The following is a 26,092-nucleotide window of genomic DNA, read 5'->3' on the forward strand; positions in this document are numbered from 1 at the left end:
TTAGGTAGTGACAACTGAGCTCGTGTTCATGCCAACAGTGAGTCAGCCTGCGAGTGAGAGCAAGATCATTTGTAACGGGCTTGATGAACAACTCTCTCGCCGACAGTAGTTACTAGGAATCTATTAGAGAAGATACACGGCCTACGGACTGTACAACAGCACCATAAATCTTGACATAGGGAGGAAGTGATGGCGGAGGTGGACCATCTTATAGCGACTTGGATTACCGACAACCTCGTCTATATCATCTTGTTCCTCCTCCTCGCATGGACCTTCAAGAGGCATGGTGCTGCCCTCAGACACAGGTAATATGGTATAAGTGCACCCAACTCTGTTAGAAAGTAAAAAATATATTTTTCTAGTGTATTTATGTGTGTTTAGATCGGTTATGACCTTCATTTCCGTCGGAAATTGGCCGTTTTTTTTTCGATTTTTTTTTGGTAGGGTGTTTTCGGAAAAAAAACAATGGTTAAGCGAATACAAAATACATAAAAAAACACTAGAAAAACATAAACCTGACCTGACCTGACCTGACCTGACCTAACCTAACTGAGTCTCACCATATGATGGAATCACTTATTTCTTACCTTATTGGCCTGGTTCTCGTTCGTCGTTGGAGTTACCACAACACCACATATGTTGGTCTTGACGATATTTACATTCAGTCTTGCACTTAGTACACTTTACTGAGGTCGGGAGAACATCATGCGATCTAAAAAATGCTACAGTTTCTTCGTTGTTTTCCCAAAACTCTCAATCAACTCCATATAATTGAAGTGACACTCATTGCAGACGTCCATGGTCGGAAATGAATTTGAATTTCAAAATATGAGACCCAAAATAAAGATTGAATTTGATTGAACCAAAAGTACCACAAATTAAACCACAAATCATTTTAATTGGTTGCCCAAAAAAACCGGTTTTGATTGGCCACGTGATGTGTACGGGAACGCATGCACGTGATGATTTATGAAGGAGACACGCAGTGTGGGAGGTGAGGTCGGCGATAATGGCGGAAGATTAATGGAAGAAAATCGAGAACATTTTGGATACGCTATCTCCATTATTATATATTTGCGACGGTAATGTAATAGAAGAAAATTATCTTATAATTAGACGTCTTATTCGAATATATTAATAGATTAGGGGTAGGAATGTTGGGTGCAAAAATACAATAATACCGGTAATATAGTGCAGTAAATTTTTACTTTCGGACATGAGTCCCAAGGGGTTGACCAGTATGTTTTTCCGGTGTATTTTGGTGTGTTTTAAACGAATCTGACCTACATTTGGGGTGGAAATTGCTAGTTTTTGCCCACCCCCAAGTCTAGGAAATCGGGGCTTTAGGTGGAGAACACAAAAACGAGTCGTCTAACCTAACCTACACCCTAGCTGGGGGCTCTGCCCCCGTACCCCTGGTAGCCCTAGCTTAAACTAACCTAACCTAAATGTTCGAGTAGTTTAAAACTTTTGGGGATGCCATGTCTTAAAGAACAATACCTTAGTTAGAAGTGGATAGAATTTATCATCTTTCTCGTAAAACTCAGCAATAAACTTAAAATAATCGTAGGAGCATGAATGACAACCAACCCCCACCACGGCCATTGTCAGACGGGTCAATGAAATTCAAATCCATACCCAGGCTGCTATCTTTGAAAAAATTCAAATGTGATTTCTCGAAAAAAATTTGCGTGATGATAGCGATGCATCATTGGTCACGACTGGATGACGTCAGTCAATATTGCGCATGCATGATCCACACCTGACTCGGTTTCACGCCGATAACATTGCTTACAGAGACGAAGACTGAAAGGTACGTAAAATACAGTAAATTAAACTAAATTGTGTCACTATTATCCATTTCTGTCTGGTATATATGGGGTTCAAAATGCTCAGAATAGTGAGATGTAAATGTTTCAGTAGTTTATAACTTTTGGGCGCGCTCTGTCCGAAAGTAAAATTATACCAATGCTGTAGTGCTGCCTTTAGACACAGGTAATATAGTGCTGCCTTTAGACACAGGTAATATAGTGCTGCCTTGAGACACAGGTAATATAGTGCTGCCTTTAGACACAGGTAATATAGTGCTGCCTTTAGACACAGGTAATATAGTGCTGCCTTAAGACACAGGTAATATAGTGCTGCCTTTAGACACAGGTAATATAGTGCTGCCTTGAGACACAGGTAATATAGTGCTGCCTTTAGACACAGGTAATATAGTGCTGCCTTTAGACACAGGTAATATAGTGCTGCCTTGAGACACAGGTAATATAGTGCTGCCTTTAGACACAGGTAATATAGTGCTGCCTTTAGACACAGGTAATATAGTGCTGCCTTTAGACACAGGTAATATAGTGCTGCCTTTAGACAGGTAATATAGTGCTGCCTTGAGACACAGGTAATATAGTGCTGCCTTGAGACACAGGTAATATAGTGCTGCGTTTAGACACAGGTAATATAGTGCTGCCTTGAGACACAGGTAATATAGTGCTGCCTTGAGACACAGGTAATATAGTGCTGCATTTAGACACAGGTAATATAGTGCTGCCTTAAGACACAGGTAATACAGTGCTGCCTTGAGACACAGGTAATATAGTGCTGCCTTAAGACACAGGTAATATAGTGCTGCCTTTAGACACAGGTAATATAGTGCTGCCTTGAGACACAGGTAATATTGTGCTGCCTTGAGACACAGGTAATATAGTGCTGCCTTGAGACACAGGTAATATAGTGCTGCCTTGAGACACAGGTAATATAGTAGTAATATTGTTACAGGTAATACTGGTACTGTAATTCTTTACTTCACTTTATCCCTTCACCACTGATTGGCCTGTTAGCCGCTTGGCCAATCGGTCACTTACTCACTGTGGGCATGTTCTAGTGTAATATTATGGTAATAGTGCATTTACCTTTTCTTTTATAATATGATAATATTCTTGGAGATAGTATTGTGGTAATATTCTCACCAGAAATACATATATATATTGGTAATATTTTCATGGGTAGTACAGTGGTCCCTCGGTTAACGAGCACAATCCGTTCCAGCAGGTTGCTCGTTAACAGAAAAACTTGTTAACCGAAACCATTGTTTCAATGAGATTTTGGGTACAGTAATTGGTTCCAGCTCACCGAAAATTGCCTAAATTTAACAAAAAAAGTAGAAAAGTACACTTACTTTGAGCTGTGTATGTAGAAGGCTCCTGGATGATGATGATGATGATGATGGGAATTAGAATGGGGGTGGAGGAGAAGGAAGAAGAGAAGGCATTGGGGTGGAAGAGAAGTCACCCCATGGCACCATTTCACCCATAAAATTTTAGTTCTCTTGGTGTATTTCAAGATTATTTTCTTTAAATCAACACTGCACTGCATTATATATTGTCAATATGTAAAATATTTTTCAAAATGACCAATAATTTGCTTGGAAACACAAAAAAAAAGCGTTTAGTTGAAGAGAGTCTCAAACAAGATGTTACCTCCACTGAGAACAGAGAGAGACTAACGCCTGTCTGGTGTGTTAACAGGCTGGATGGCACGCCAGAAACTAGTTTCTTTACCTTCAATTATGTTCAGTAATAATTAAAATTACTAAAAAAGTTAATATTATACTTTTAAAATTATTGAATAGTATAAACTTCTTGATATTTACTAAAATAGTAAGGAATGTAAGCCCTAAAACCGATTACTGTATTGGCGGACTAATACCACAGCTGGTGGACCGCCAAATGCAAGCGAAAACATGTTGAAGTCGGCTCGTAAAAAACTCGTTAATCAAGGGATTGCTCGTTAACCGAAGTTAAGAATCTTATGGAAGGTAAATCGTTAACCGAAATCTCGTTAACCGAGGCGCTGGTTAACCGAGGGACCACTGTACAATACTGTATTATGGTAATATTCTCATAGGTAGTACGTGTACAGTGCAGTACTATTAATAAGAGGATTTTAGATGTGGAGACTACTGCTTATTTGCTGTTTCCTGAGTACTGTACAGTATTGTTTATCCAGAGAAAGTTTTCTTTGGCTGATGGTGCAGTATGGTGTTATGATCTTTATGATGAGCTCAGAACAATTACCGAGCAAATTATCGGCAATGATGCTCCTTCTTATTGCCCAGTCTTCCAGTGAGCAACCTTCACAGACAGAAGACATCTTCTAACTAATTCAAATTCATTTGACATCAATACTTGTACTGATTGGCTGAGTAAGAATTAAGTGCATGTGTAGGAGTGTCACATGACATTGACACTTCCACTGGTTAGGTGAGTTAGAAGCAAACATAAAATACATCTGCAAACTTGTATTTTCTAAATTGAAATAAAAAGTGAAAATAATGCAAAAACTATAAATTTCATCCTGAAACACTATAGAGTAGAGTATTCTTATTTTATTAATGCTCTATACAATAGAAGAATCTATATAAAGTCCATGAATAGTCACTGGAATATTAGCTGAATTAGATTTTTTCTATTAAAACATTTTTGTTTGGTCAAGTGTCCTGCACAATTATTTTTGTCAATGTGGACTTGTGCTTCACAGTAATAATACTGTATTTTCTGCTTACATTGGGCATGTTACTATAAATGCCAATTTATTATGTCACCTTCTCTAACTATAAACTACAGTTGGTGGATATGAAATGCTAGTGAGGGCGGCTGACGAGTTGAACACGTATTAGACCTCTGTAGCTTATCAGCTGCACTGCTCTTGCAGTGTTGCCAGATACCCAGAAAAGTCTTGATATCGCCAGATTTTTCAACTATATACTAGATTTTTTTAATTTTAGTATAATACAATAATGGTAAATCTCCAGAATTTTCATATACGTACAGCAGGCCCAGATAATTCGTGGATTTTTATTTCGTGGTCCTCTATTATTCGCGGGTGACACCCTGGATGTACCCATGAATGTCTAAGGGTAGTATAACTGCCGAATGGTTCGACAATTAGATGACGTCACAACTTAAGGGTGAGAGAAACCCATAACATGGACTCACTCAATTTTTATTGGTTGATATGGTCAAAACCTATAAAGAATGAGACACTCGCTAACTACTGATTTCATTCCATTATATGTATACATTTTACATCAGTAAATACATTATTCTGTATGGTTATTATCCCAATGCTTTACACTATGCACCTGTGTAGTTCCCAACATTTCACCACAACACAAACAATAACTGTTCTTTCACTCACATGTGTGGGCTTACAGCTCACTCCTAGTTTTGTTCCAAGTAACTTGGCGAGGTCACAGGTCGGGGACCTGCCATATGTTATCGTCTAGGGCCGAGATGATGGCGTCATCATCTCCTCGCTTAGTAAACAACAACATTTTCTCATTACTCTTATCACCTTCCCATAATTGCAATAACACTGCATGAGGGTGGCGATAACACTCCCCCCGTTGGGCACATGCCCAAAAACTTGGAACATTAAACGGTGCCCTTGAGGAGACAGATCTTGGTAACAGGTCGGAAAAACTCGCGGACAGCAGTGTGCACACGAACCCGACGGACGAGACCATCTTCACTAGCAATCGCTTCAACAACCTGACCAAGGGGCCATTTGCCGCGAGGGAGGGTTTCTCCGGTTATGAGAACAAGATTGTTGCCTTTGAAATTATGAACAGGCAGAAGATGTTTTTGCTGTTTACGGAGAATCGGTAGGTCCAACGCTGCCAAAACCGATCTGCCAGGAACTGTGCATGTTGCCGCCTGCGTTTTACCTGTATTGTATACAGTATATGTATGTGTGTGTAGACACATAGACACAAAACACATAAAAAATAAATAAATAATACATGCAGTACCCTGTACTGTACTTACAGGTAAAAGAAATAATTGTCCTAAGGGCAAACACATAAAGAGAATACAGTCAGTTCTGCTACAACGCGATAGTTGTGGTCTCGTAAAACCTCGTGTTGTAGAAATTAGCACAATAGAAATAACAGGGCTTATGGAGAAAATAGGGTTAGGTGCAGATTACTCGAAATCGAAAAAAATTTAGTAGTTAGCCAAACACAAAGGATAGCACAGTCTAAATAAATGTTACATTCATATCTAATAATGAACTCATACAGTAAATGTAACACTTTACCTTGAAAAAATATGAATATAACTTGATGGGGGAGAAGGGTGATTGAGGTTGAGGAGTCATGCAGACAGGAGTTGAGAGTTGTCATAATCATTATCATCATCATCATCATCAGGTGCAGTTTTGGTTGCATGGTTGGGACGAAAAAAACGTCTAATTCCAGAAGTGGATGGCTGTGGTTCAGTGTCTTCAGACTGCTTCTTGGGGGTTGACTTAAATAAGACGTCTAATGTTTGCTGCTTTGCCGTCTTTCTTCTTTCACAAAGAAGCTGTTCATAAGGTGCCAAAAAAGATTTAACACCATGAACTGCAATCCTGCTCTTTCCTGCATTGTAGTCATTGTCTTCCAAGAGCTGCAACTGCTTAACAACTTCCCTCAGGATAGAAGACAAAACAGAAGTGGGAAGCTCTCGTGGTTTTGCATCCTGGACTTCATCATCTTCGGCATCTTCAATTTCCACAGCAGCAACAAGTTGTTGTTGATCAGCTGCAGGGAGATCTTCACAGTGGGACTCGAGCAGTTCCTCAACATAAGCACTTTCCACTTCAGCAAAGCTAACTTGGTTTGCAAGAGAAACACCACTTTCTTTTATTTTTGGGAGCTCCTCATGCATCAAAACCTTTAAAATCATGAATGAAATTTATAAAGTCCCTATCAAATAACACTTCACAAACAAAACACATGAATCAATTGAACATGTGATGCTGAACGTGAACTGTAAACACTGCATAACCCCGCGCCAAGCAACAGTACACTTAAAATGTTCGAGTGGAATTGCTTTACAGCCAACACGCGTTCGCGTTTTCCAAATATCGTTCTTCTATTCATCAATCTCGTTATAGCCAATTCGCGTTGACAAAACACACTTTGTAGCAGAAATGACTGCATACAGGAGGTCCCCTACTTACGAACATTCAAGTTACGAACTTTCAGAGATACGAACAAACCTGTCAATATGTCCAATTGCCTGTTTGAAGACCGCACCGGGTCGTAAGTTCAACTGCCGCGCAATAGATGGCGTTGGCTGTTCAGCGCCACCCTGTATCACTAGCACCATTGCTGTTGTGTTCCTCTGCTGCTTCACGGTGTTATATGTGGTTATTTGTGGTTTTTGACGAATATTATTGACCCCAACATGTCTCAGAAGCACAAGAGTGGTGGTAGTAAGAAGCGTTGCACTATTATGTTGAAAACTAAGGTGGACATTATATGTGAAAGGTTCTGTGCCAATGCATTCCACGATCATCAGTAAGAAAAGAGGCTCTCGCAGGGATGGAAAAACTTTTGAGTGTGTGGCTGGAAGACCAGCATCAGCACTGCATGCCTATAAGCCTTAACTTAATTCAGCGGAAGGTCATAAGTCTCTTTGAAAGCATTAAGGCTAAACATGGTGAGTGTTTATTTATTATTACTATTCATGCTATTCATACATTAAAATGCTGTTTACTTTTTACTTCCTTTTATCCTCTTCACCACTGATCTGCTCGTTAGCCGCTTGGGTGATCGGTCACGTCTGTGTTACGCACTGTTGGCAAGTACCCTGTACTGGGCATGCACCGGCGCCTGCATGCACCTGAACCCACTCCGGTGCCGTCACAACACTTTCTGGTAGATTGTTCCAAGAGTTCACAACTCTCACTCCGAAAAAGTTTGCCCTCACAGTTTTCTGGACTTGCGGCTTCTTCAATCTTGAGCTGTGACCCCTTGTGGGGCGAGCGTCCGCCAGCTCCAAGTAAGGACACTCGACTGAGTAGTGCCCCTTGAGATGCTTATACACCTCTATTAGGTCACCCCTTGCCCGTCTTTAGTATAAGCTAGGCAAGTTCAGGCGCTCCAATCTCTCAGGGTAGCTGCGGTGCCGAAGTGCAGGCACCAGTCTGGTGGCCCTCCTTTGAACATTTTCAACCAACTGACAGTCCCTAGCATATCTCGGGGACCAGACGGGGTGACAGTACTCCAGATGTGGAAGCACTTCATTCTTGAAGATAGTTACAAGGGATGGACCGTCTAGATATCTGAACGACCTTCTTATAAGACCCAATAATTTATTTGCCTGACTTACCTTCTTCTCGCAATGGCCCAAGAACTTCAGCGCATTGCCAACATACACACCTAGGTCCTTCTCACATTCAGTCTCAAATAGTGCATCTTCTTCATCCCGTTGGGACATAATGATATGCCGCCTTACCGTTGGTACGTCCCAGGTGCATCCTCTTACACTTTGTGACATTGAATCTCAGCAGCCATTTCTTCGACCATTCTTGGAGCCCACAGAGGTCCTTCTGCAGCTCTTCACAGTCCGCTTGGTTCTTGATTTCCCGAAATAACTTGGCGTCATCGGCAAACATTTGTATGGAGGAGTGTACAACGTCAGGCATGTCATTTATGAAACAAACAACAGTGGGCCCAATACACTGCCCTGTGGTATCCTGCTTGAGACATATACGGATGATGATTTCGTGCCATTAATCACCACACACTGCTTGCGGGCATGTAGAAAGTCTTCTATCCACGCTAGGACATTTCCCCGAATTCCGTACCCTTCCAGTTTGATTTTCAGCCTTTCGTGGAGTACACTGTCGAAAGCCTTGGCAAAATCTAGGTAAATATAGTTGATATTACCACCCTGTTCCAGAATATGGGTCCAAATATCCTAATACCTTGAGCAATTGTGTTAAGCAGGAGCGCCCCGGCATAAAACCGTGTTGGCAATCCTTTACAAGGTTGTTTCGTAGTAGATGTTCCATTGCGGCATCTCTGATAATACTCTCAAGTACTTTACATATTATGCTAGTCAGGGTAACCGGTCTATAGTTGTACGTGGAGTGACGATCGCCCTTCTTGAAGATAGGACTCACATAAGCCACTTTCCATTCACTGGGGACCTTTTGCTCATCCAGGCATTTACAAAACAGGATCTTCAGGGGCTCTGCAAGCTCGTTGCACAACTCTCTTAGCACTCTAGGATGCACCATGTCAGGGCCGGGACTCGTGTGGACCTTTAGCTTTGACAGTTTATTTCTAATTCCTTCTTCTGTGAACACAATGTGGGTCAGTGCTGTGTCAAACCGTCTGTCCTCAAACGCAGGAAGGTTAATCGCATCCTTTCTTGTGAACACCGAGGAAAAGAAGCTGTTCAATGCCTCCGCTTTATCCTGGTCAGAATCTGCATAACTACCATCTTCAAGTCTCAGGTCTGATACTCCTACTCGCGTTTTTAATTTCAACTTTGCATTGCGGTAAAACACCTTTGGGTTTGACTTGACCTCGCTTGCAACCAGCCTCTGGAACTCTTTTCAGCCCTTCTGCATTCTATCTTTGCTTGGTTTCTGGCTCTTGCATACATCCTCCTGTCCTGCTCATCATTTGACCCAACCCACGTCTTGAATTTCTGGGTTTTCTTCGTAACTTTGTCGACCGCCATATGGTTCATGTGTAGGGATCCCCTCGTATTCCTAGAGGCACTGGGTTTGGTCTTGGGTATGTATTTATTGATCAAATGGGTCACTTTACTAGTTATGATATTCAGCGTAGTGTCTGCGTTCTTGTGCCTTAATGAGTCAGGCCAGTGGATACCCCTCATCTCTTTCATCATCCCGTTGTAATTTCCCCTGTAATATTTGCACCTTGGCCTGGCCTTATCTTGAACAAGGTAACAGTTAAATTTAAATGACAACACTATATGGTGACTGGTGCCATCTGGGGCAAGGTGTTCCAGTTTGGCCACCATACTCTCCTCGTTTGTTATGATGAAGTCTAGTGGCTTGGGTGTTTGCTCCCCTCTGTAATGTGTCGGGTCTCTAACATGTTGGAACAGAAAATTATCTCTCAGAGTTTCTACAAAAAGAGTAGCAGGGTTATTCAAGTCACTTGGGGTGAACTTGTTTCTCCAGTCGATGTCGCCTTAGTTAAAGACCCCCATGATAAGGAGGTGGCTAGGGTTGAGCATCGCCGCGTTGTCCATTAAGGCTCTTAAGTTCCTTTGATTTAGTGGGCCACAGTTTGGGGATCTGTAGATACACCTGACAATAAGTAAGTCCCTTCCCTTTAGTTTAATTTTACACCACTTGGACTCTTCAAAAACATCCTCTCCCTGTACCCTCGCCTGGCTGGCTCCAAGGTCTTGCCTAGCGTAGATAACCACACCCCTCTTGCAAGTTTCTTGAGAAAGGTTCGTAAATGAGTCATATCCAGCAATACTGAACTCAATTCCTCTGGGTCGATTCTCCTGTTCTTGTACAACAGTTTGACGACTCCTACAATATCTGGTTGGTGTACCTTCAGTAGTGTTTCAAACTCCTCTCTCTTATCAAGGAACGTGTCAGTATTAGTGTATATGACATTCAAACCAGAATTTGTTCTCGGTAACGTCTCTGCTCTTAGTAGTAATCCCCCCCCCATTCTCAGAAACTGCAGCATTTGCTAAGTACGCTGTATTTTGCAGGGTGTGGTTAGAAATGTCATTGTTTACAAGGCGCTCGCCTCCTCCCGGCTGATAGTAGGTGGAGCTGGTGCCACCTTCCCAGCGGGGGGTAGAGCGGGTGGAGGGCGAGCTGCTGTCCCCCGGCCCTGTGTCGGCACACTTGCTTCCACCACTCTCTCCCTGAATACAATCCATGTACACCCGTCCCCCGTCCTCCTCGACTCCTCCCTCTTCCGCTTCAAGTCCTGCAGGAGCTTCCTGTGCTGTTCCCTCTGCATTACCGTGGCAATTCGCGGCCATTTTGAGAACCTAACCCCCACGAATTTGAAGGGCGTGGTACAATCGATATCGCCTGCAATACGACATGGACAGAACTGATTCCTGTCAGCTTACAGTTGCCATTTTGGGATTCTTCCAAACCCATTATCCATTATCCAGTGTTTGGGATGAAGTGAGTGGGAATTAGAGCTTATTGTGTTGATTTTTGTGTACAAACTTGTACAGCTGCTCCCCGACTTACGATGGGGTTAGGGACTCAAATACAGGTTATAAGTCGAAAAGGCTCAAATAATACATAGAAAATCTAAAATGGGTATCTCTTTTTCTTCTCAGCACTACAAAACTCTCACTTTTAATCTTGCCAGCCATTTTAAAGTGAATTACAAACAAAATTTTTGTCAGCACACAGCGCAATCACTGACGTTGGGACTCGAAAATACGTAATTTAACAAAATTTTGGTACGACTGAGGCGGTCTTATGTCCGGGTGGTCGTTAGTCGAGTAGGTCGTAAGTCGGGGAGTAGCTGTATACAGTGGTCTCTCGGTTAACGAACGGTCCGATTAACAAAATTTCGGTTAACGAATTAGCTCCCATAAGAATCTTCAATTTGGTTAATGAATAAAACTTCAATTAACAAAATCCTTATGACAAACACGTTTTGTTGTGCGCATCAGCTGATCGGCTGATCGGCTAGTCCGACAATATAGTAATCGGTTCGATGTTTACATTCGTTTCCAGTGGAGTAAATATCAAGAAGGTTGTGCTCTTTAATATTTTTGCATTTTTTCTATTAAAATTATTAGTCTCTAAAATTTAGTTAACATATTGATAATATATACAGTACAGGGAACAGTTTTTGTGCACCCATCAGCTGATTGAATCACCCAACAGTGCTTCTCAGTTTAACTTTGTTTACAGTGGAGTGAACATCGTCTTTGGTCTCATGAATATTTTTGCATTTTACAAAAAAATTATTGGTCATTCTGAAATTTAGTTAACATATTGATAATATACAGTGCAGAAATTATTACAGTGAACCCTCGCTTTACGCGGTCTCACTTTATGCGTTTCTACATTTACGCGGTACCCTGCCAGAACCGGAATTCCCACTTTACGCGGTGCATCTACTCATATACGCGGGTGAAGTATAATTTTTTTATTTAGCTCATAAAATTCATACAAATTATCCGACCAGAATATAATTTACATTGCTGGAATTCTTACAATTTGATGATCATTTTGAATATAAGCATCATAGATTTTGCATTAGACATACAAATTTTAGATCTAGTGCAAGTATTTTGTTTACTCAGAGCAAATATGTTATCTTTTGTGCAAAATATATGACATTTATATTCAAAATATTCCTGGTCTTACAAGGAATCCAGCAATGTCAATTATATTATCCTAATTTTAGTCTGAGGTATTATTTATTACTAAAAAGGTAACTATTCTGGTTTCTCCCACACATTTCTCTGGTAGGGAGGGTTGGTGGGGGGTGGGGGGGAGGGTTGGGACTGACCACGCGGTTGGAAGAGGGGGGGGAGGCAAGGTGGGGTACTTTGATTGACAGATAGTGTCGTGAAGAATATTTTTTTTTTTTATTAACTGAAGATATTTGTTTTAGCTCATAAAATTCATACAAATTACCTGGCCAGAATATAATTTACATTGCTGGAATTCTTACAATTTGATGATCATTTTGAATATAAACATTATAGATTTTGCATTAGACATACAAATTTTAGATCTACTTTAAGTATTTTGTTTACTCTGAGTAAATATGTTATCTTTTGTGCAAAATATATGACATATATATTCAAAATATTCCTAGTCTTACAAGGAATCCAGCAATGTCAATTATATTATCCTAACTTTAGTTTGAGGTATTATTTATTACTATACCTTAAAATCTAGTGGTTTTCCCCCAAACATTTCTCAGAGAGGGAAGAGCCAGGGAGTGTGAGAAGAGGGGGAGGGAGTTGAGTCCATTATTTGAATGGACATTAACTTGGCGACTGTATTTCTCTATTTCTCTTAAGTATTAATTGTGTGCATGTACCATCATAAAATTAAGATGTTATTTTTACTAGAACATAGGTATTGTGTCGGAAAAAGTGGAGTTTGGGGGTCAGCTGGTCTCTATTTCATTTAATCCCATATGTTATGTTGTTCACTTTACGCGTTTCTTGCTTTACGCGGGCCTCCGTGGATTCAATTGACCGCGTAAAGTGAGGGTTCACTGAAACATGAAGAAGGGATTAGAACCAATACACTCTGTAAAGAATATGGCATGTCATCATCGACTGCCTCTACAATCATCTGTTTGATATGTAAACATAGCTGCCGGTTATACAACACACCTCAAATAAGTTAAAATACAGTACAGGTGCTCCCCGACTTACGACGGGGTTAGGGACCCAAATCCAGGTCGTAAGTCCGACATAGATTAAAAAAAAAAAATAAATAAATAAAATTTCAAAATTAAAAAAACCAAAAAACAAATAAAAAATCTACAATGAAATACAGTACAGTAAAAGTAATAAATAATGAGGAATGGATACAGTGTGACTAAGCACTTACCTTTAATGTAGTCAGCTGAATGCACACGGGGCCCCCATAATTTTCTATTTACAAGATACATGGAGACTACCGGTATGTTAATTGGATGAAGCAGAGGAGGAGACAGGGCTGGGTGGGTCATCAATGTCGCTTTCTTCAGACAGGTTTATGCACTGTGGAAACTTGCTGGTTGAAGGTATTGGATCATCTTGAGGGAGTGAAGAGGCAGCACTGGTGGGGCGTGAGGAGACAGCACTGGGGGACTTCTTAAAATATATGTCCAATTTAGACTGCACAGTTTGTGTTTTCTATTCATTATAAATTTCTCTGTAGCAAGCAAGTGCATCTTGGATCATTCTGTCAACTTTGGCATAACGCTCATAATTTTGATCCATGCCATCAAACTTTTGCATTCCTTTATTAATTGTAGCAAATGCCTCTGCCATTTGTTTCACTGAAAACTTTTTGGTGGGGTGCAGGTTCTTCTTCTACATTTTGTCTCTCTTCTCCCTCTGCAATTTTCTGTGCATCTAGTTCAATAAGATCCTCGTTACTGAGCTCTTCTGCTACACTTTCAACCAACTGTTCAACATCTTCATTATCAATTTCTAACTCCAGCTGTTTACTTAACTCCACTTTCCTGTTACTAATATCTGAAATAACTTCATTTTCATTAACTCCTTTGAAACTGTATGTCCGGTCAGGCATGCGCTTCCACAATAATCCAGTCTCATCCACATTGAATATTTGCTCAGGCAAATAATTCCCTTCCACATTCACATCATCTAACTCCTCCTTAAAAGCTTCGGCAGCACCAACATCGGCACTAGCTGCCTCTCCACTCACCTTAACATTGTGTAGACTGTAGCGTTTTTTAAATCTATCAAACCACCCATGACTTCCTGTAAAGGTTTGATCACATTCATCTCCTGCCTGCTCCTTCAGGCTTTGGAACAGGCGTCTTGCTTTAGCCTGTATGGTTAGAAGGCTTAAGGGTACATGCTTCTGTATCTGGTCTTCTATCCATATCACCAATAAATTTTCCATATCGTGAATAGGACCTTGTCTTTTCTTTGAAATTATAGTTCCCTTTATAGGTGTTGTTCCTTTCACTACATCACGAATACGTTCCTTGTCCTTCAGAATAGTGGATATGGTTGAGTGTGAGAAACCTAGGTCGCGTGAGATTGTTGCTACAGTTTTTCCATTCTCATGCTGAGTTATTATCTTCATTTTCATCTCAAAAGTAATTGCCTGTCTCCTTTTCTTTGGAGCACCACCAGCACTCTCACTTTTACGCTTTCCAGTCATTATAAAGTCAATTAAATATGATAATAACGCGATCAGTATAGGATACGATAGCCAAACACCAACTAAGCGCTCCACTGAGTGAGTGTACCCACGCGGCGACCTGAGCCAAGCCACGCTCTCACCCGGGACAGAAACGTTTCGGTATAGAAAATGCGCGCGTCATTTGAAAATATTTTTGGTCACGACTGCTGCGGTCGTATGTCCCGACGGTCGTAAGGTCAGAGCAGGTCGTAAGTACCGATGGACGTAAGTCCAAGCAGTCATAAGGCGGGGACTACCAGTGGCGTTTCTAGCCTTCGGAAAGTGGGGGGGCCACTTTGGGGCCAAGGTAAATGTTGGGGGGGGGGGGCAAAACCAAACCTGTGTACAACTTGCAAGATGCAGTTTTGGCATTATTACACCAATTTGATTGACAAATGTGAAGTGACGTCTCTCATGACGCCAGCCTAAAATAATCAGCATATGGCGGTATAATGGCAACGCTCTTATTCCACTAATCATGATTCATTGGAGTATTGACACACTTGAACATATCTCTGAAACTGTACTATTGCTCACATAGTCACACAAAGGGCGGGTGTACCACATAACAAACATTGAAAAATATAGCAGTGTCTTTACAATGTATGTACGTGCGTACATCAGCAAAAAAATAAATGATCTCACGCTTCACACATAATGGAGATTATGGAGACAACGTTTACGTTTTCAGACATGGGCGCCGCATGCAACTGTTACATTATAACCAATGGCAAATGGCAATGGTGTGGTTTCAGTTCACACGGTACCGTGACGGTAGCAGTATATTCAGTGCAGCTTAATCTTACGATTATTATGTCGGCTGCCAAACTCGTCGACAAAACAATCTAAATCAATTCCCTCAGCGCGTGCACTTTCAATCGATAGTTGCGCGATGTTACTCAGTTTTGGGAATGTTTTTGGAATTACAATTTTGAGAATAAAAGGTGGGGGCCAACCCAGGGCCAGCCCAAAATCTGGGGGGGGGCCCCCCTGGCTTCCCCGTAGAATCCCCCCTGGGGACTACCTGTATTCTATTGTTTTTATTTATTATTATACACTGAGTTCTGCTATAACGCATGTTTTGACAACGCGAATTGGCTCTAACGCGATTTATGAATAGAGGAACGATATTTGTATAATGCGAACGCTTGTTTGCTGTAACGCGATTTTTACTTACTATTTCTCCAATTTTGTGGTATTATCTGTGAGTATGGTAAAGAAGAATATCTCCAAGAAGCGTTCTGGTGATCGCATTCCCGGTGATTATCGTAAAAGAAAGGCTATAACACTTGAAGAGAAGCTCGATGTTATCAACCTCAAAATCACCCTTCTCCCCCATCATGTTATATTCATATTTTTTCAAGGTAAAGTGTTACATTTACTGTATTAATTCATTATTAGATATGAATGTAACATTTATTTAGACTGTGCTATCCTTTGTGTTAGGCTAACTACTAAATTTTTTTCCATTTCGAGTAATCTGCACCTAACCCTATTTCTTCCATAAGCCCTGTTATTTCTATAACGCGATTTTCTACAACACGAGGTTTTACAAGACCACAACTATCACGTTGTAGCAGAACTGACTGTACATGTATCAGTATCACTTTAACCATCTACAAAGTATCAATGTATCGGTATCGCTCAAGATTATTTCCTAGTATCAATGTATCGGTATCGCTCAAGATTATTTCCTAGTATCAATGTATCGGTATCGCTCAAGATTATTTCCTAGTATCAATGTATCGGTATCGCTCAAGATTATTTCCGAGTATCGATGTATCGGTATCGCTCAAGATTATTTCCTAGTATCAATGTATCGGTATCGCTCAAGATTATTTCCTAGTATCGATGTATCGGTATTGCCTAAGACAATTTAGTGTATCGATGCCCATCACTGGTTATATTGCCTTCAATATAAAGCTAGTGTAATTATTAGAAGCAAATATAAACTACTGTATTAGCAATGAAAAATTTTCAGTAGCTACTGTATAAAGCTTTGACAAATATAAGGTTGATCTTGGATTTAACATTTTTGCTTGGGGTCTTTGTGTTTAAAGTGTCACAAAGATAATTTAAAGTTAATATTTTCAGGTGGTTTGCTTTCATCATGTCTCGTTTAACCAAGGAAAAAGATGCTAAGCTTGAAGAGGTTAAGAAGGATTTGTTTGCCAGCCTGGGAGCCATAGTATCTCATGACCCACAACTGAGGAAGAATAAAGCCATCAAGATCTTGGAGGTTGGTGTTGGAACTGGTGAGTTACTTGATGTGTATATTGGCACTGTTTACACATTGTATACTGGCACTGTTTACACATTGTATACTGGCACTGTTTATACATTGTATACTGGCACTGTTTATACATTGTATACTGGCACTGTTTTTACATTGTATACTGGTACGGTTTATACATTGTATACTGGCACTGTTTATACAGTGTACACTGGCACTGTTTATACATCGTATACTAGCACTGTTTATACATTGTATACTGGCACTGTTTATACATTGTATACTGGCACTGTTTATACATTGTATACTGGCACTGTTTATACATCGTATACTGGCACTGTTTATACATCGTATACTGGCACTGTTTATACATTGTATACTGGCACTGTTTATACTTTGTATACTGGCACTGTTTATACATTGTATACTGGCACTGTTTATACATTGTACACTGGCACTGTTTATACATTGTATACTGGCACTGTTTATACATTGTATACTGGCACTGTTTATACATTGTATACACTGGCACTGTTTATACATTGTATACTGGCACTGTTTATACATTGTATACTGGCACTGTTTATACATTGTACACTGGCACTGTTTATACATTGTATACTGGCACTGTTTATACATTGTATACTGGCACTGTTTATACATTGTACACTGGCACTGTTTATACATTGTATACTGGCACTGTTTATACATTGTATACTGGCACTGTTTATACATTGTACACTGGCACTGTTTATACATTGTATACTGGCACTGCTTATACATTGTATACTGGCACTGTTTATACATTGTACACTGGCACTGCTTATACATTGTATACTGGCACTGTTTATATTATTCACTTGGCACTGTTTATACATTGTACACCGGCAATACTTATACATTGTATACTGGCACTGCTTATACATTGTACTGGCACTGTTTATACATTGTTTGTATACTGGCACTGTTTATACATTGTTTGTATACTGGCACTGTTTATACATTGTTTGTATACTGGCACTGTTTATACATTGTTTGTATACTGGCACTGTTTATACATTGTTTGTTTACTGGCACTGTTTATACATTGTTTGTATACTGGCACTGTTTATACATTGTTTGTTTACTGGCACTGTTTATACATTGTTTGTATACTGGCACTGTTTATACATTGTTTGTATACTGGCACTGTTTATACATTGTTTGTATACTGCCACTGTTTATACATTGTTTGTATACTGGCACTGTTTATACATTGTTTGTATACTGGCACTGTTTATACATTGTTTGTATACTGGCACTGTTTATACATTGTTTGTATACTGGCACTGTTTATACATTGTTTGTATACTGGCACTGTTTATACATTGTTTGTATACTGCCACTGTTTATACATTGTTTGTTTACTGGCACTGTTTATACATTGTTTGTATACTGCCACTGTTTATACATTGTTTGTATACTGCCACTGTTTATACATTGTTTGTATACTGCCACTGTTTATACATTGTTTGTATACTGGCACTGTTTATACATTGTTTGTATACTGGCACTGTGTATACATTGTTTGTATACTGCCACTGTTTATACATTGTTTGTATACTGCCACTGTTTATACATTGTTTGTTTACTGGCACTGTTTACTACTGTTTATACATTGTTTGTATACTGCCACTGTTTATACATTGTTTGTATACTGCCACTGTTTATACATTGTTTGTATACGGCCACTGTTTATACATTGTTTGTATACTGGCACTGTTTATACATTGTTTGTATACTGGCACTGTTTATACATTGTTTGTATACTGGCACTGTTTATACATTGTTTGTATACTGCCACTGTTTATACATTGTTTGTATACTGCCACTGTTTATACATTGTTTGTATACTGGCACTGTTTATACATTGTTTGTATACTGGCACTGTTTATACATTGTTTGTATACTGGCACTGTGTATACATTGTTTGTATACTGCCACTGTTTATACATTGTTTGTATACTGCCACTGTTTATACATTGTTTGTTTACTGGCACTGTTTATACATTGTTTGTATACTGCCACTGTTTATACATTGTTTGTATACTGCCACTGTTTATACATTGTTTGTATACGGCCACTGTTTATACATTGTTTGTATACTGGCACTGTTTATACATTGTTTGTATACTGGCACTGTTTATACATTGTTTGTATACTGGCACTGTTTATACATTGTTTGTATACTGCCACTGTTTATACATTGTTTGTATACTGCCACTGTTTATACATTGTTTGTATACTGGCACTGTTTATACATTGTTTGTATACTGGCACTGTTTATACATTGTTTGTATACTGGCACTGTGTATACATTGTTTGTTTACTGGCACTGTTTATACATTGTTTGTATACTGCCACTGTTTATACATTGTTTGTATACTGGCACTGTTTATACATTGTTTGTATACTGCCACTGTTTATACATTGTTTGTATACTGGCACTGTTTATACATTGTTTGTATACTGGCACTGTTTATACATTGTTTGTATACTGCCCTGGTTTGTATACTGGCACTTGTTTGTATACTGGCACTGTGTTTATACATTGTTTGTATACTGGCACTGTTTATACATTGTTTGTATACTGGCACTGTTTATACATTGTTTGTATACTGCCACTGTTTATACATTGTTTGTATACTGGCACTGTTTATACATTGTTTGTATACTGGCACTGTTTATACATTGTTTGTATACTGCCACTGTTTGTGTCCATTGTTTGTTTACTGGCACCGTTTATGTACTGTACTGTACATTGTTTTAGACAGTGCAGTACTGGGATTGTGATTGAACTTTAAGGCTATGTCCCATGTGCGAGCGTCTTGTGGCATCGAGCGATCAAGGCGTAGATGCACGAGCTACTTTCCAAAGCAACGTTTGTCCCAACTGCCAGCGTCTTGCCAGCATTAACATGCTGTCTACGCATCGCAGACGTTTGCTGTTAGTTTTAGAAAATAATGTCTTTCAACGTGTGGTATCTGCAGAGCTACCAAGGAAAAAACATCCCATATATCTCATAGCTGAGTTTGTTTTGTGATGGCAAGATTATTTACTCTTATGTTTTACATTACAGGTACAGTGGTCCCTCGATTAACGAACGGTCCAATTAACGAAATTTCAGTTAACGAATTAGCTACCATAAGGATTTTCAATTCCATTAATGAACAAAACTTCGATTAACAACAGCCTTATGAGAAACAAGCTTTGTTGTGCGCAGCAGCTGATTGGCTAGTCCACCAATACAGTAATCGATTCTATGTTTACATTCATTTCCAGTGGAGTAAATATCAAGAAAGTTGTGCTCTTGAATATTATGGCATTTTTTTTATTAAAATTATTGGTCATTCTAATTTAGTTAATATATTAATAATATATACATTACAGGGAACAGTTTTTGTGTGTCAATCAGCTGATCGAATCACCCACCAATGCTTCTCAGTTTAACTTTGTTTACAGTGGAGTGAACATCCAGTTTGTGGGTCTCTTGAATAGTTTTGCATTTTTACATTAAAATTATTGGTCATTCTGAAATTTAGTTAACATATTGAAAATATACAGTGCAGAAATTATTATGAAACATGAAGAAGGCATTAGAACCAATGCACACTGTAAAGAATATGGCATGTCATCATCGACTGTCTCTACAATCAGCTGTTTGATATGTAAACATAACTGCTGGTAATATGACATACACACCTCAAAGTAAGTTAAACTATAGTATTCTATTGTTTTTATTTATTATTATACAGTATACTGTACTGTACAGTACAGTACTGTATTTAGTTTACATTTAATATTTTGAAAATTCTATTACTGGTATACAGTACTTTGTATGTACTTTTTCTGTGAGTTGGAATCAATTACCCAATATCCCATTGAAATAATAGATTCAGTTAACGAAATGTTCGGTTAACAAACGACTCTGTGGAACCAATTGTTTTCGTTAATCGAGGGACCATTGTTTATTGTCACCAGGAACACTTAGTCAGTTTCTAGCATTAACTGAGTAGACTTTTCTTACCTGTATGTACAGTACAGTCAGGGAAAGAAGTAGTGTTACTCCCCCCTAGCATTATGTTCCACAACCTATGACCAAGAGTTTGGGTAAAGTGACGGCCAAGCTTTAAGGTTCGAGTCTACACGGGGAACTTTACCCAAATTCTCCATCGTGGGTTTCAGAATATAAGGCACAGTAAGTGTATCGTAACTTTTTCTTTGACTGTACAGTACAATACTGTACTGTATTTCTGTTTCATATATTGGTAAAAAAGATGATTTTTTGCCAGTTTTGAGCTGACCTTGTGTGGTTCAGATAGTGTGGCAGCAGTTAGGTTGCGAGGGTGGCAGATTAGAAGGGTTCTTGTACACAGTATGTACAGTACAGTATTGTGCAATTGATTGACACATTATTTCTCTGCAGGTGTTAATTTCTCTCACTATCCAAATGGCAGTCACCTGACAGTGGTGGATCCCAACCCACACTTCGTGAAATATTACAATGACAACAGGAAGAAGTTCCCAAACATTCACTCACAGGACATCATAGTGACCACTGGTAAGATGGAAACTATATTTTATTTGAAAAAGAAGGTTTTTCTTCTCCAGTTCTGCTGTGACCAGAACTAAACCATACATACTCTTCCTTCCTGCTGTAAGGTACACCATGCTCTGTTATAAATAATAATAATAATAATAATAATAATAATAATAATAATAATAAACTGTTTATTGAAAAAGTTTTGCAGCCCAAAGGCTGAAAATATACATTGGACATAAATGACTTATTACATACGTTGGTGGTTTAACAAAAGGCTTCATTAGAGAAAGGTGAAGGAACATACAGTAAACATACAGATTAATGTTTACAGTGGAGGTCACGTAGATCATGTGAGCTGAGGTGTTGAACAGCAGACACGTAGTGTAGTAACTCCCTCACAGATGGCATTATGAGGGGCATCACGTGGTGTAGTAATTCCCTCACAAATGGTGTTATGAGGGGCCTGATGATGTAGTAAATCCCTCACAGATGGTGTTATAAGGGGCCTGATGATGTAGTGATTCCCTCACAGATGGTGTTATAAGGGGCCTGATGATGTAGTAATTCCCTCACAGATGGTGTTATGAGGGGCCTGATGTGGTGTAGTAAATCCCTCATAGATGGTGTATAAGGGGCCTGATGTGGTGTAACAATTCCCTCACAGATGGTGTTATGAGGAACCTCACATGATGCTGTAGCAACTCATTCACTACGTGGTGTCGTAGCATCATGGGGACACCACGTGGTCTGTTGTCACAGGAGTGACAACAGTGAGGTGTGGTCCCAGGCCTCCCTATCGTGGAGTCTCAGGGGAATTATCACTGGGTACCTGGGACCTCACTGTGTGAAGGTTAGCTTGGGTAAGACTCAACTGTGACTGACGAGTTATTTTTCACTGACTTAAGCACTGTTCACCACTATTCAACACTGGTTCCATTCCTTTCCCAAATGAAATAGTAACTTCTGGCGAGAACTTGTTGATATTCCGGTAGAGAGAAGGGTTCAGGGGAGGGAGTTGGTATGGGCCAACATAATAGTTGATGTGGCTGCTGCTAGAGCAGTGCCAGGTGCGTCTTGACCCGTCGGTGGTTATCAGACATCTTAGAGGCTTACTCCTCTTGAAAAATATTGACAGCATCATAGAGAGTACAGTAGTCTTGATTATCATAGTGAGTTGTGACCCTGCCTTGCCAGCTGTTCTCACCCAGTGGGTTGGCATTAATTAGGAAGGGCATTCATTCATAAAACTGTGCTTCAGTATATATTTTTCTGAGACACCCAGTACAGTACAGTAATTAAATAAATAAATAAATAAATAAATAATTAAATAAATAAATACATAAATAAATATATATGTATGTATGTATGTATATGCTGATAACCACAAGGAAAAAGAAAACACGAAGTTCCCAAGTGCTTTCGTGTAATTCACATCTTCAGGGGTGAGTACAAACTAAGGAGAAGTACAGAACAAGTTATATATATACAGAGGAGGGTGAGATCAAGTCCACAGTGGTCAGGTATAGGTAATGACCCTACTAATTTTCACAAAAGCACCGCATTGGTCCGTAGTCAGGTCAGAGGGTAAGCTGACCCAACCTTCTCACCTGGTTACAAATCTTCTTGGGAACTTCGTGTTTTCATTTTCCTTGTGGTTATCAGCATATACCTGGATCACGCACACCTACAGTGATTTACTTGCGTACGTATGTATGTATAGTGATGAAGGATGGTGACTGTGTACACCATTTTTCGAGACACCCTGTATAAAGATAAAGGCCAATCATTATCATAAGTAATAAACATCATATATATACTGTTATTTATATTTATTTATTTCGCAGGTGAGGAGATGGACCAAGTTGAGAGTAACAGTGTAGATGTTGTGGTGATGACGCTGGTCTTGTGTAGTGTTGGTCACACTGACAAGATCCTGCAACAAATACTACGTGTTCTTGTACCTGTAAGTTGTGTTCTTGTACCTGTAAGTTGTGTTCTTGTACCTGTAAGTTGTGTTCTTGTACCTGTAAGTTGTGTTCTTGTACCTGTAAGTTGTGTTCTTGTACCTGTAAGTTGTGTTCTTGTACCTGTAAGTTGTGTTCTTGTTGCTGTAAGATGTGTTCTTGTACCTGTAAGTTGTGTTCTTGTACCTGTAAGTTGTGTTCGTGTTCCTGTAAGTTGTGTTCTTGTTGTTGTAAGTTGTGTTCTTGTACCTGTAAGTTGTGTTCGTGTTCCTGTAAGTTGTGTTCTTGTACCTGTAAGTTGTGTTCTTGTTCCTGTAAGAGGAATAATGATGTGTGAGGAATAATGATGTGTGAGGAATAATGATGTGTGAGGAATAATGATGTGTGAGGAATAATGATGTGTGAGGAATATTGATGTGTGAGGAATATTGATGTGTGAGGAATATTGATGTGTGAGGAATATTGATGTGTGAGGAATAATGATGTGTGAGGAATAATGATGTGTGAGGAATAATGATGTGTGAGGAATAATGATGTGTGAGGAATAATGATGTGTGAGGAATATTGATGTGTGAGGAATATTGATGTGTGAGGAATAATGATGTGTGAGGAATAATGATGTGAGAGGAATAATGATGTGAGAGTGAATATTGATGTGAGAGTGAATATTGATGTCTGAGGAATAATGATTCCCAATGACTGCTAATTGACAATTCTAAATCCCATGAAAAAAACGAGTCTCAATCTCTTAAAAATTTTAAGCGCCTAAGTGAAGGAAACACTTGAGAAGACTGACAGTTGATGCTCTGTAACTCACAACCACCAAGTGTACTGTTGTGTGGTGACTTTTGTAGAGTAGCCAAAGTACCTTTTAACATGTTATGGGTTATCAGATATACTGTGTTTCACTAATATTGTTCTTTGGTTTTAATTCCAGGGTGGAAAGTTCTACTTTTTGGAGCACATACGGGAATTTGACTCTGAGAAGTACGGCATAAGACAGAAGCTACAAGACTTCCTCACAGAAACTGGCATATGGCCATTGTTATTCGACGGTTGCTGCCTGAACCGTGATATGTTATCTGCCATCAACGAAGCAGGTTTCTCCAGTGTTATCGGTGAGCGTTTCTATGCTCCCATTTCCAACTTTTTCTTCAAGATTATACAACCTCAGTTAAAGGGAGTTGCAGAGAAGTGAATGTTGTTATAAGAGGCTTTTGTTGCTGAGCTTTGGTCTTATTGTTGGCTGAAAGAGTTACTTATTTTCTTTATGGTCAAGAGGGATGCAATGTGTCACCTACAGCAGTTCTCCTGATTGTTATTAGTTAACTGAACTGAACATGTTAATGTATTTAACATATTAGCAATATACAGTACATCTTAGTGAACATATTAACAATGTGAAAATGCTAATAATGTACTGAACATGATAGCAATGTACTAAACATGATAGCAATGTACTAAGCAATGATAACAATGTACTAAACATGATAACAATGTACATTTAGGGAACTTGTAAAACTTAAAATTGCTAGACAAAACATAATGAATATGAATTTTGTGAATGATGACAGGAGACTGTGTGAGTTGGTTGACCACACACATGTCTGTCTCTTTTGACAATGCTTCCATAAATTAGATCATGCAGCTAAATGCAGCACAGGGCTTATAGACGAGTATTAACCCTTTTGTTGTGATCGATGACAAGATTGTTGAACCTGCTCGTGTAATGGAGAAGTACTACAGTAGTGTGTACGGTATATGGGAAAAACTCATGAGAATGTTTAATCTTATTTAAATAATGTACACTGTTAACTAACACTTATAAAACCTTGTTTTAATAATGTACACTGTAAACTAACACTTAAAACCTTATTTTACTAATGTACACTGTTAACTAACACTTATAAAACATTATTTTAATAATGTACACTGTTAACTAACACTTAAACATTATTTTAATAATGTACACTGTTAACTAACACTTAAAACCTTATTTTACTAATGTACACTGTTAACTGACACTTTGTCACTTATAAACCTTCATTATACTCATGTTCACTATAAGTAACACTTATCCACTTATAAAACCTTGTTTTATTCATGTTCACTGTTAACTAGCACTTTTTCTCATACAGTATTAACTTATAAACTAAACACTAGAGATGTTCACGTCCTGGCACTCATAAACCAGATAAAGAAAGTGTGAGGACCACTACAGTAGTACAGTGTGAGGACCACTACACACCACAATTAGTGCAGCCATTTCAACAAAAGGGTTAATATTATTAAGGAAAAAATTGAAGTTTATATAATTTTTTTTTTTAACAAAGTGGGTGTAGGCTTCTTCTCTTGTAGTAAATACTTTATCATGTGCCTTAATAAAAGAGTTAGATGCTGCATTTGTTAACATTATTAGATATTAACCTTTATAGTACTGTACCATAAGTAGAGCATGTGAAATACAGGACACTGATGACATACCTTACCAAGTATGTCAGCAGCTCCACCTCCACACCTGTCAAACTGTCCCATCATCAGTGTGTGATGGTGAAGAGGGTCAGCTGCAAGTAAGGGTGGAATGGGTTTTGCTCCTTCCACCTCCAGTCTACCACAATTTTT

General features: G+C 39.1%; 1 protein-coding gene across 1 annotated transcript; it reads left to right on the forward strand.

Moving 5' to 3' along the window:
* Positions 1-25,872, forward strand: LOC121856337 (methyltransferase-like protein 7A). Its single transcript, XM_042351826.1, has 5 exons — positions 1-305; positions 16,786-16,946; positions 21,390-21,524; positions 23,351-23,469; positions 24,408-25,872. Exons 1-5 carry the CDS (start codon positions 190-192, stop codon positions 24,666-24,668), a joined length of 792 nt encoding a protein of 263 aa, XP_042207760.1. The 5' UTR covers positions 1-189; the 3' UTR covers positions 24,669-25,872.
* The last annotated feature ends 220 nt before the right edge of the window (positions 25,873-26,092 follow it).

Source organism: Homarus americanus, unplaced genomic scaffold, assembly GCF_018991925.1.
Source record: "Homarus americanus isolate GMGI-L3 unplaced genomic scaffold, GMGI_Hamer_2.0 scaffold1024, whole genome shotgun sequence".
Taxonomy (NCBI): Eukaryota; Metazoa; Arthropoda; class Malacostraca; order Decapoda; family Nephropidae; genus Homarus; species Homarus americanus.

Bases quoted from the DNA above. Each gene is read 5' to 3' on its own strand.
- LOC121856337 (XM_042351826.1), top strand. From the start codon at position 190: ATGGCGGAGGTGGACCATCTTATAGCGACTTGGATTACCGACAACCTC. The intron at 306-16,785 runs GTAATATGGTAT...TAATATTTTCAG, and splicing joins GGTGCTGCCCTCAGACACAG to GTGGTTTGCTTTCATCATGT. The intron at 16,947-21,389 runs GTGAGTTACTTG...ATTTCTCTGCAG, and splicing joins GGAGGTTGGTGTTGGAACTG to GTGTTAATTTCTCTCACTAT.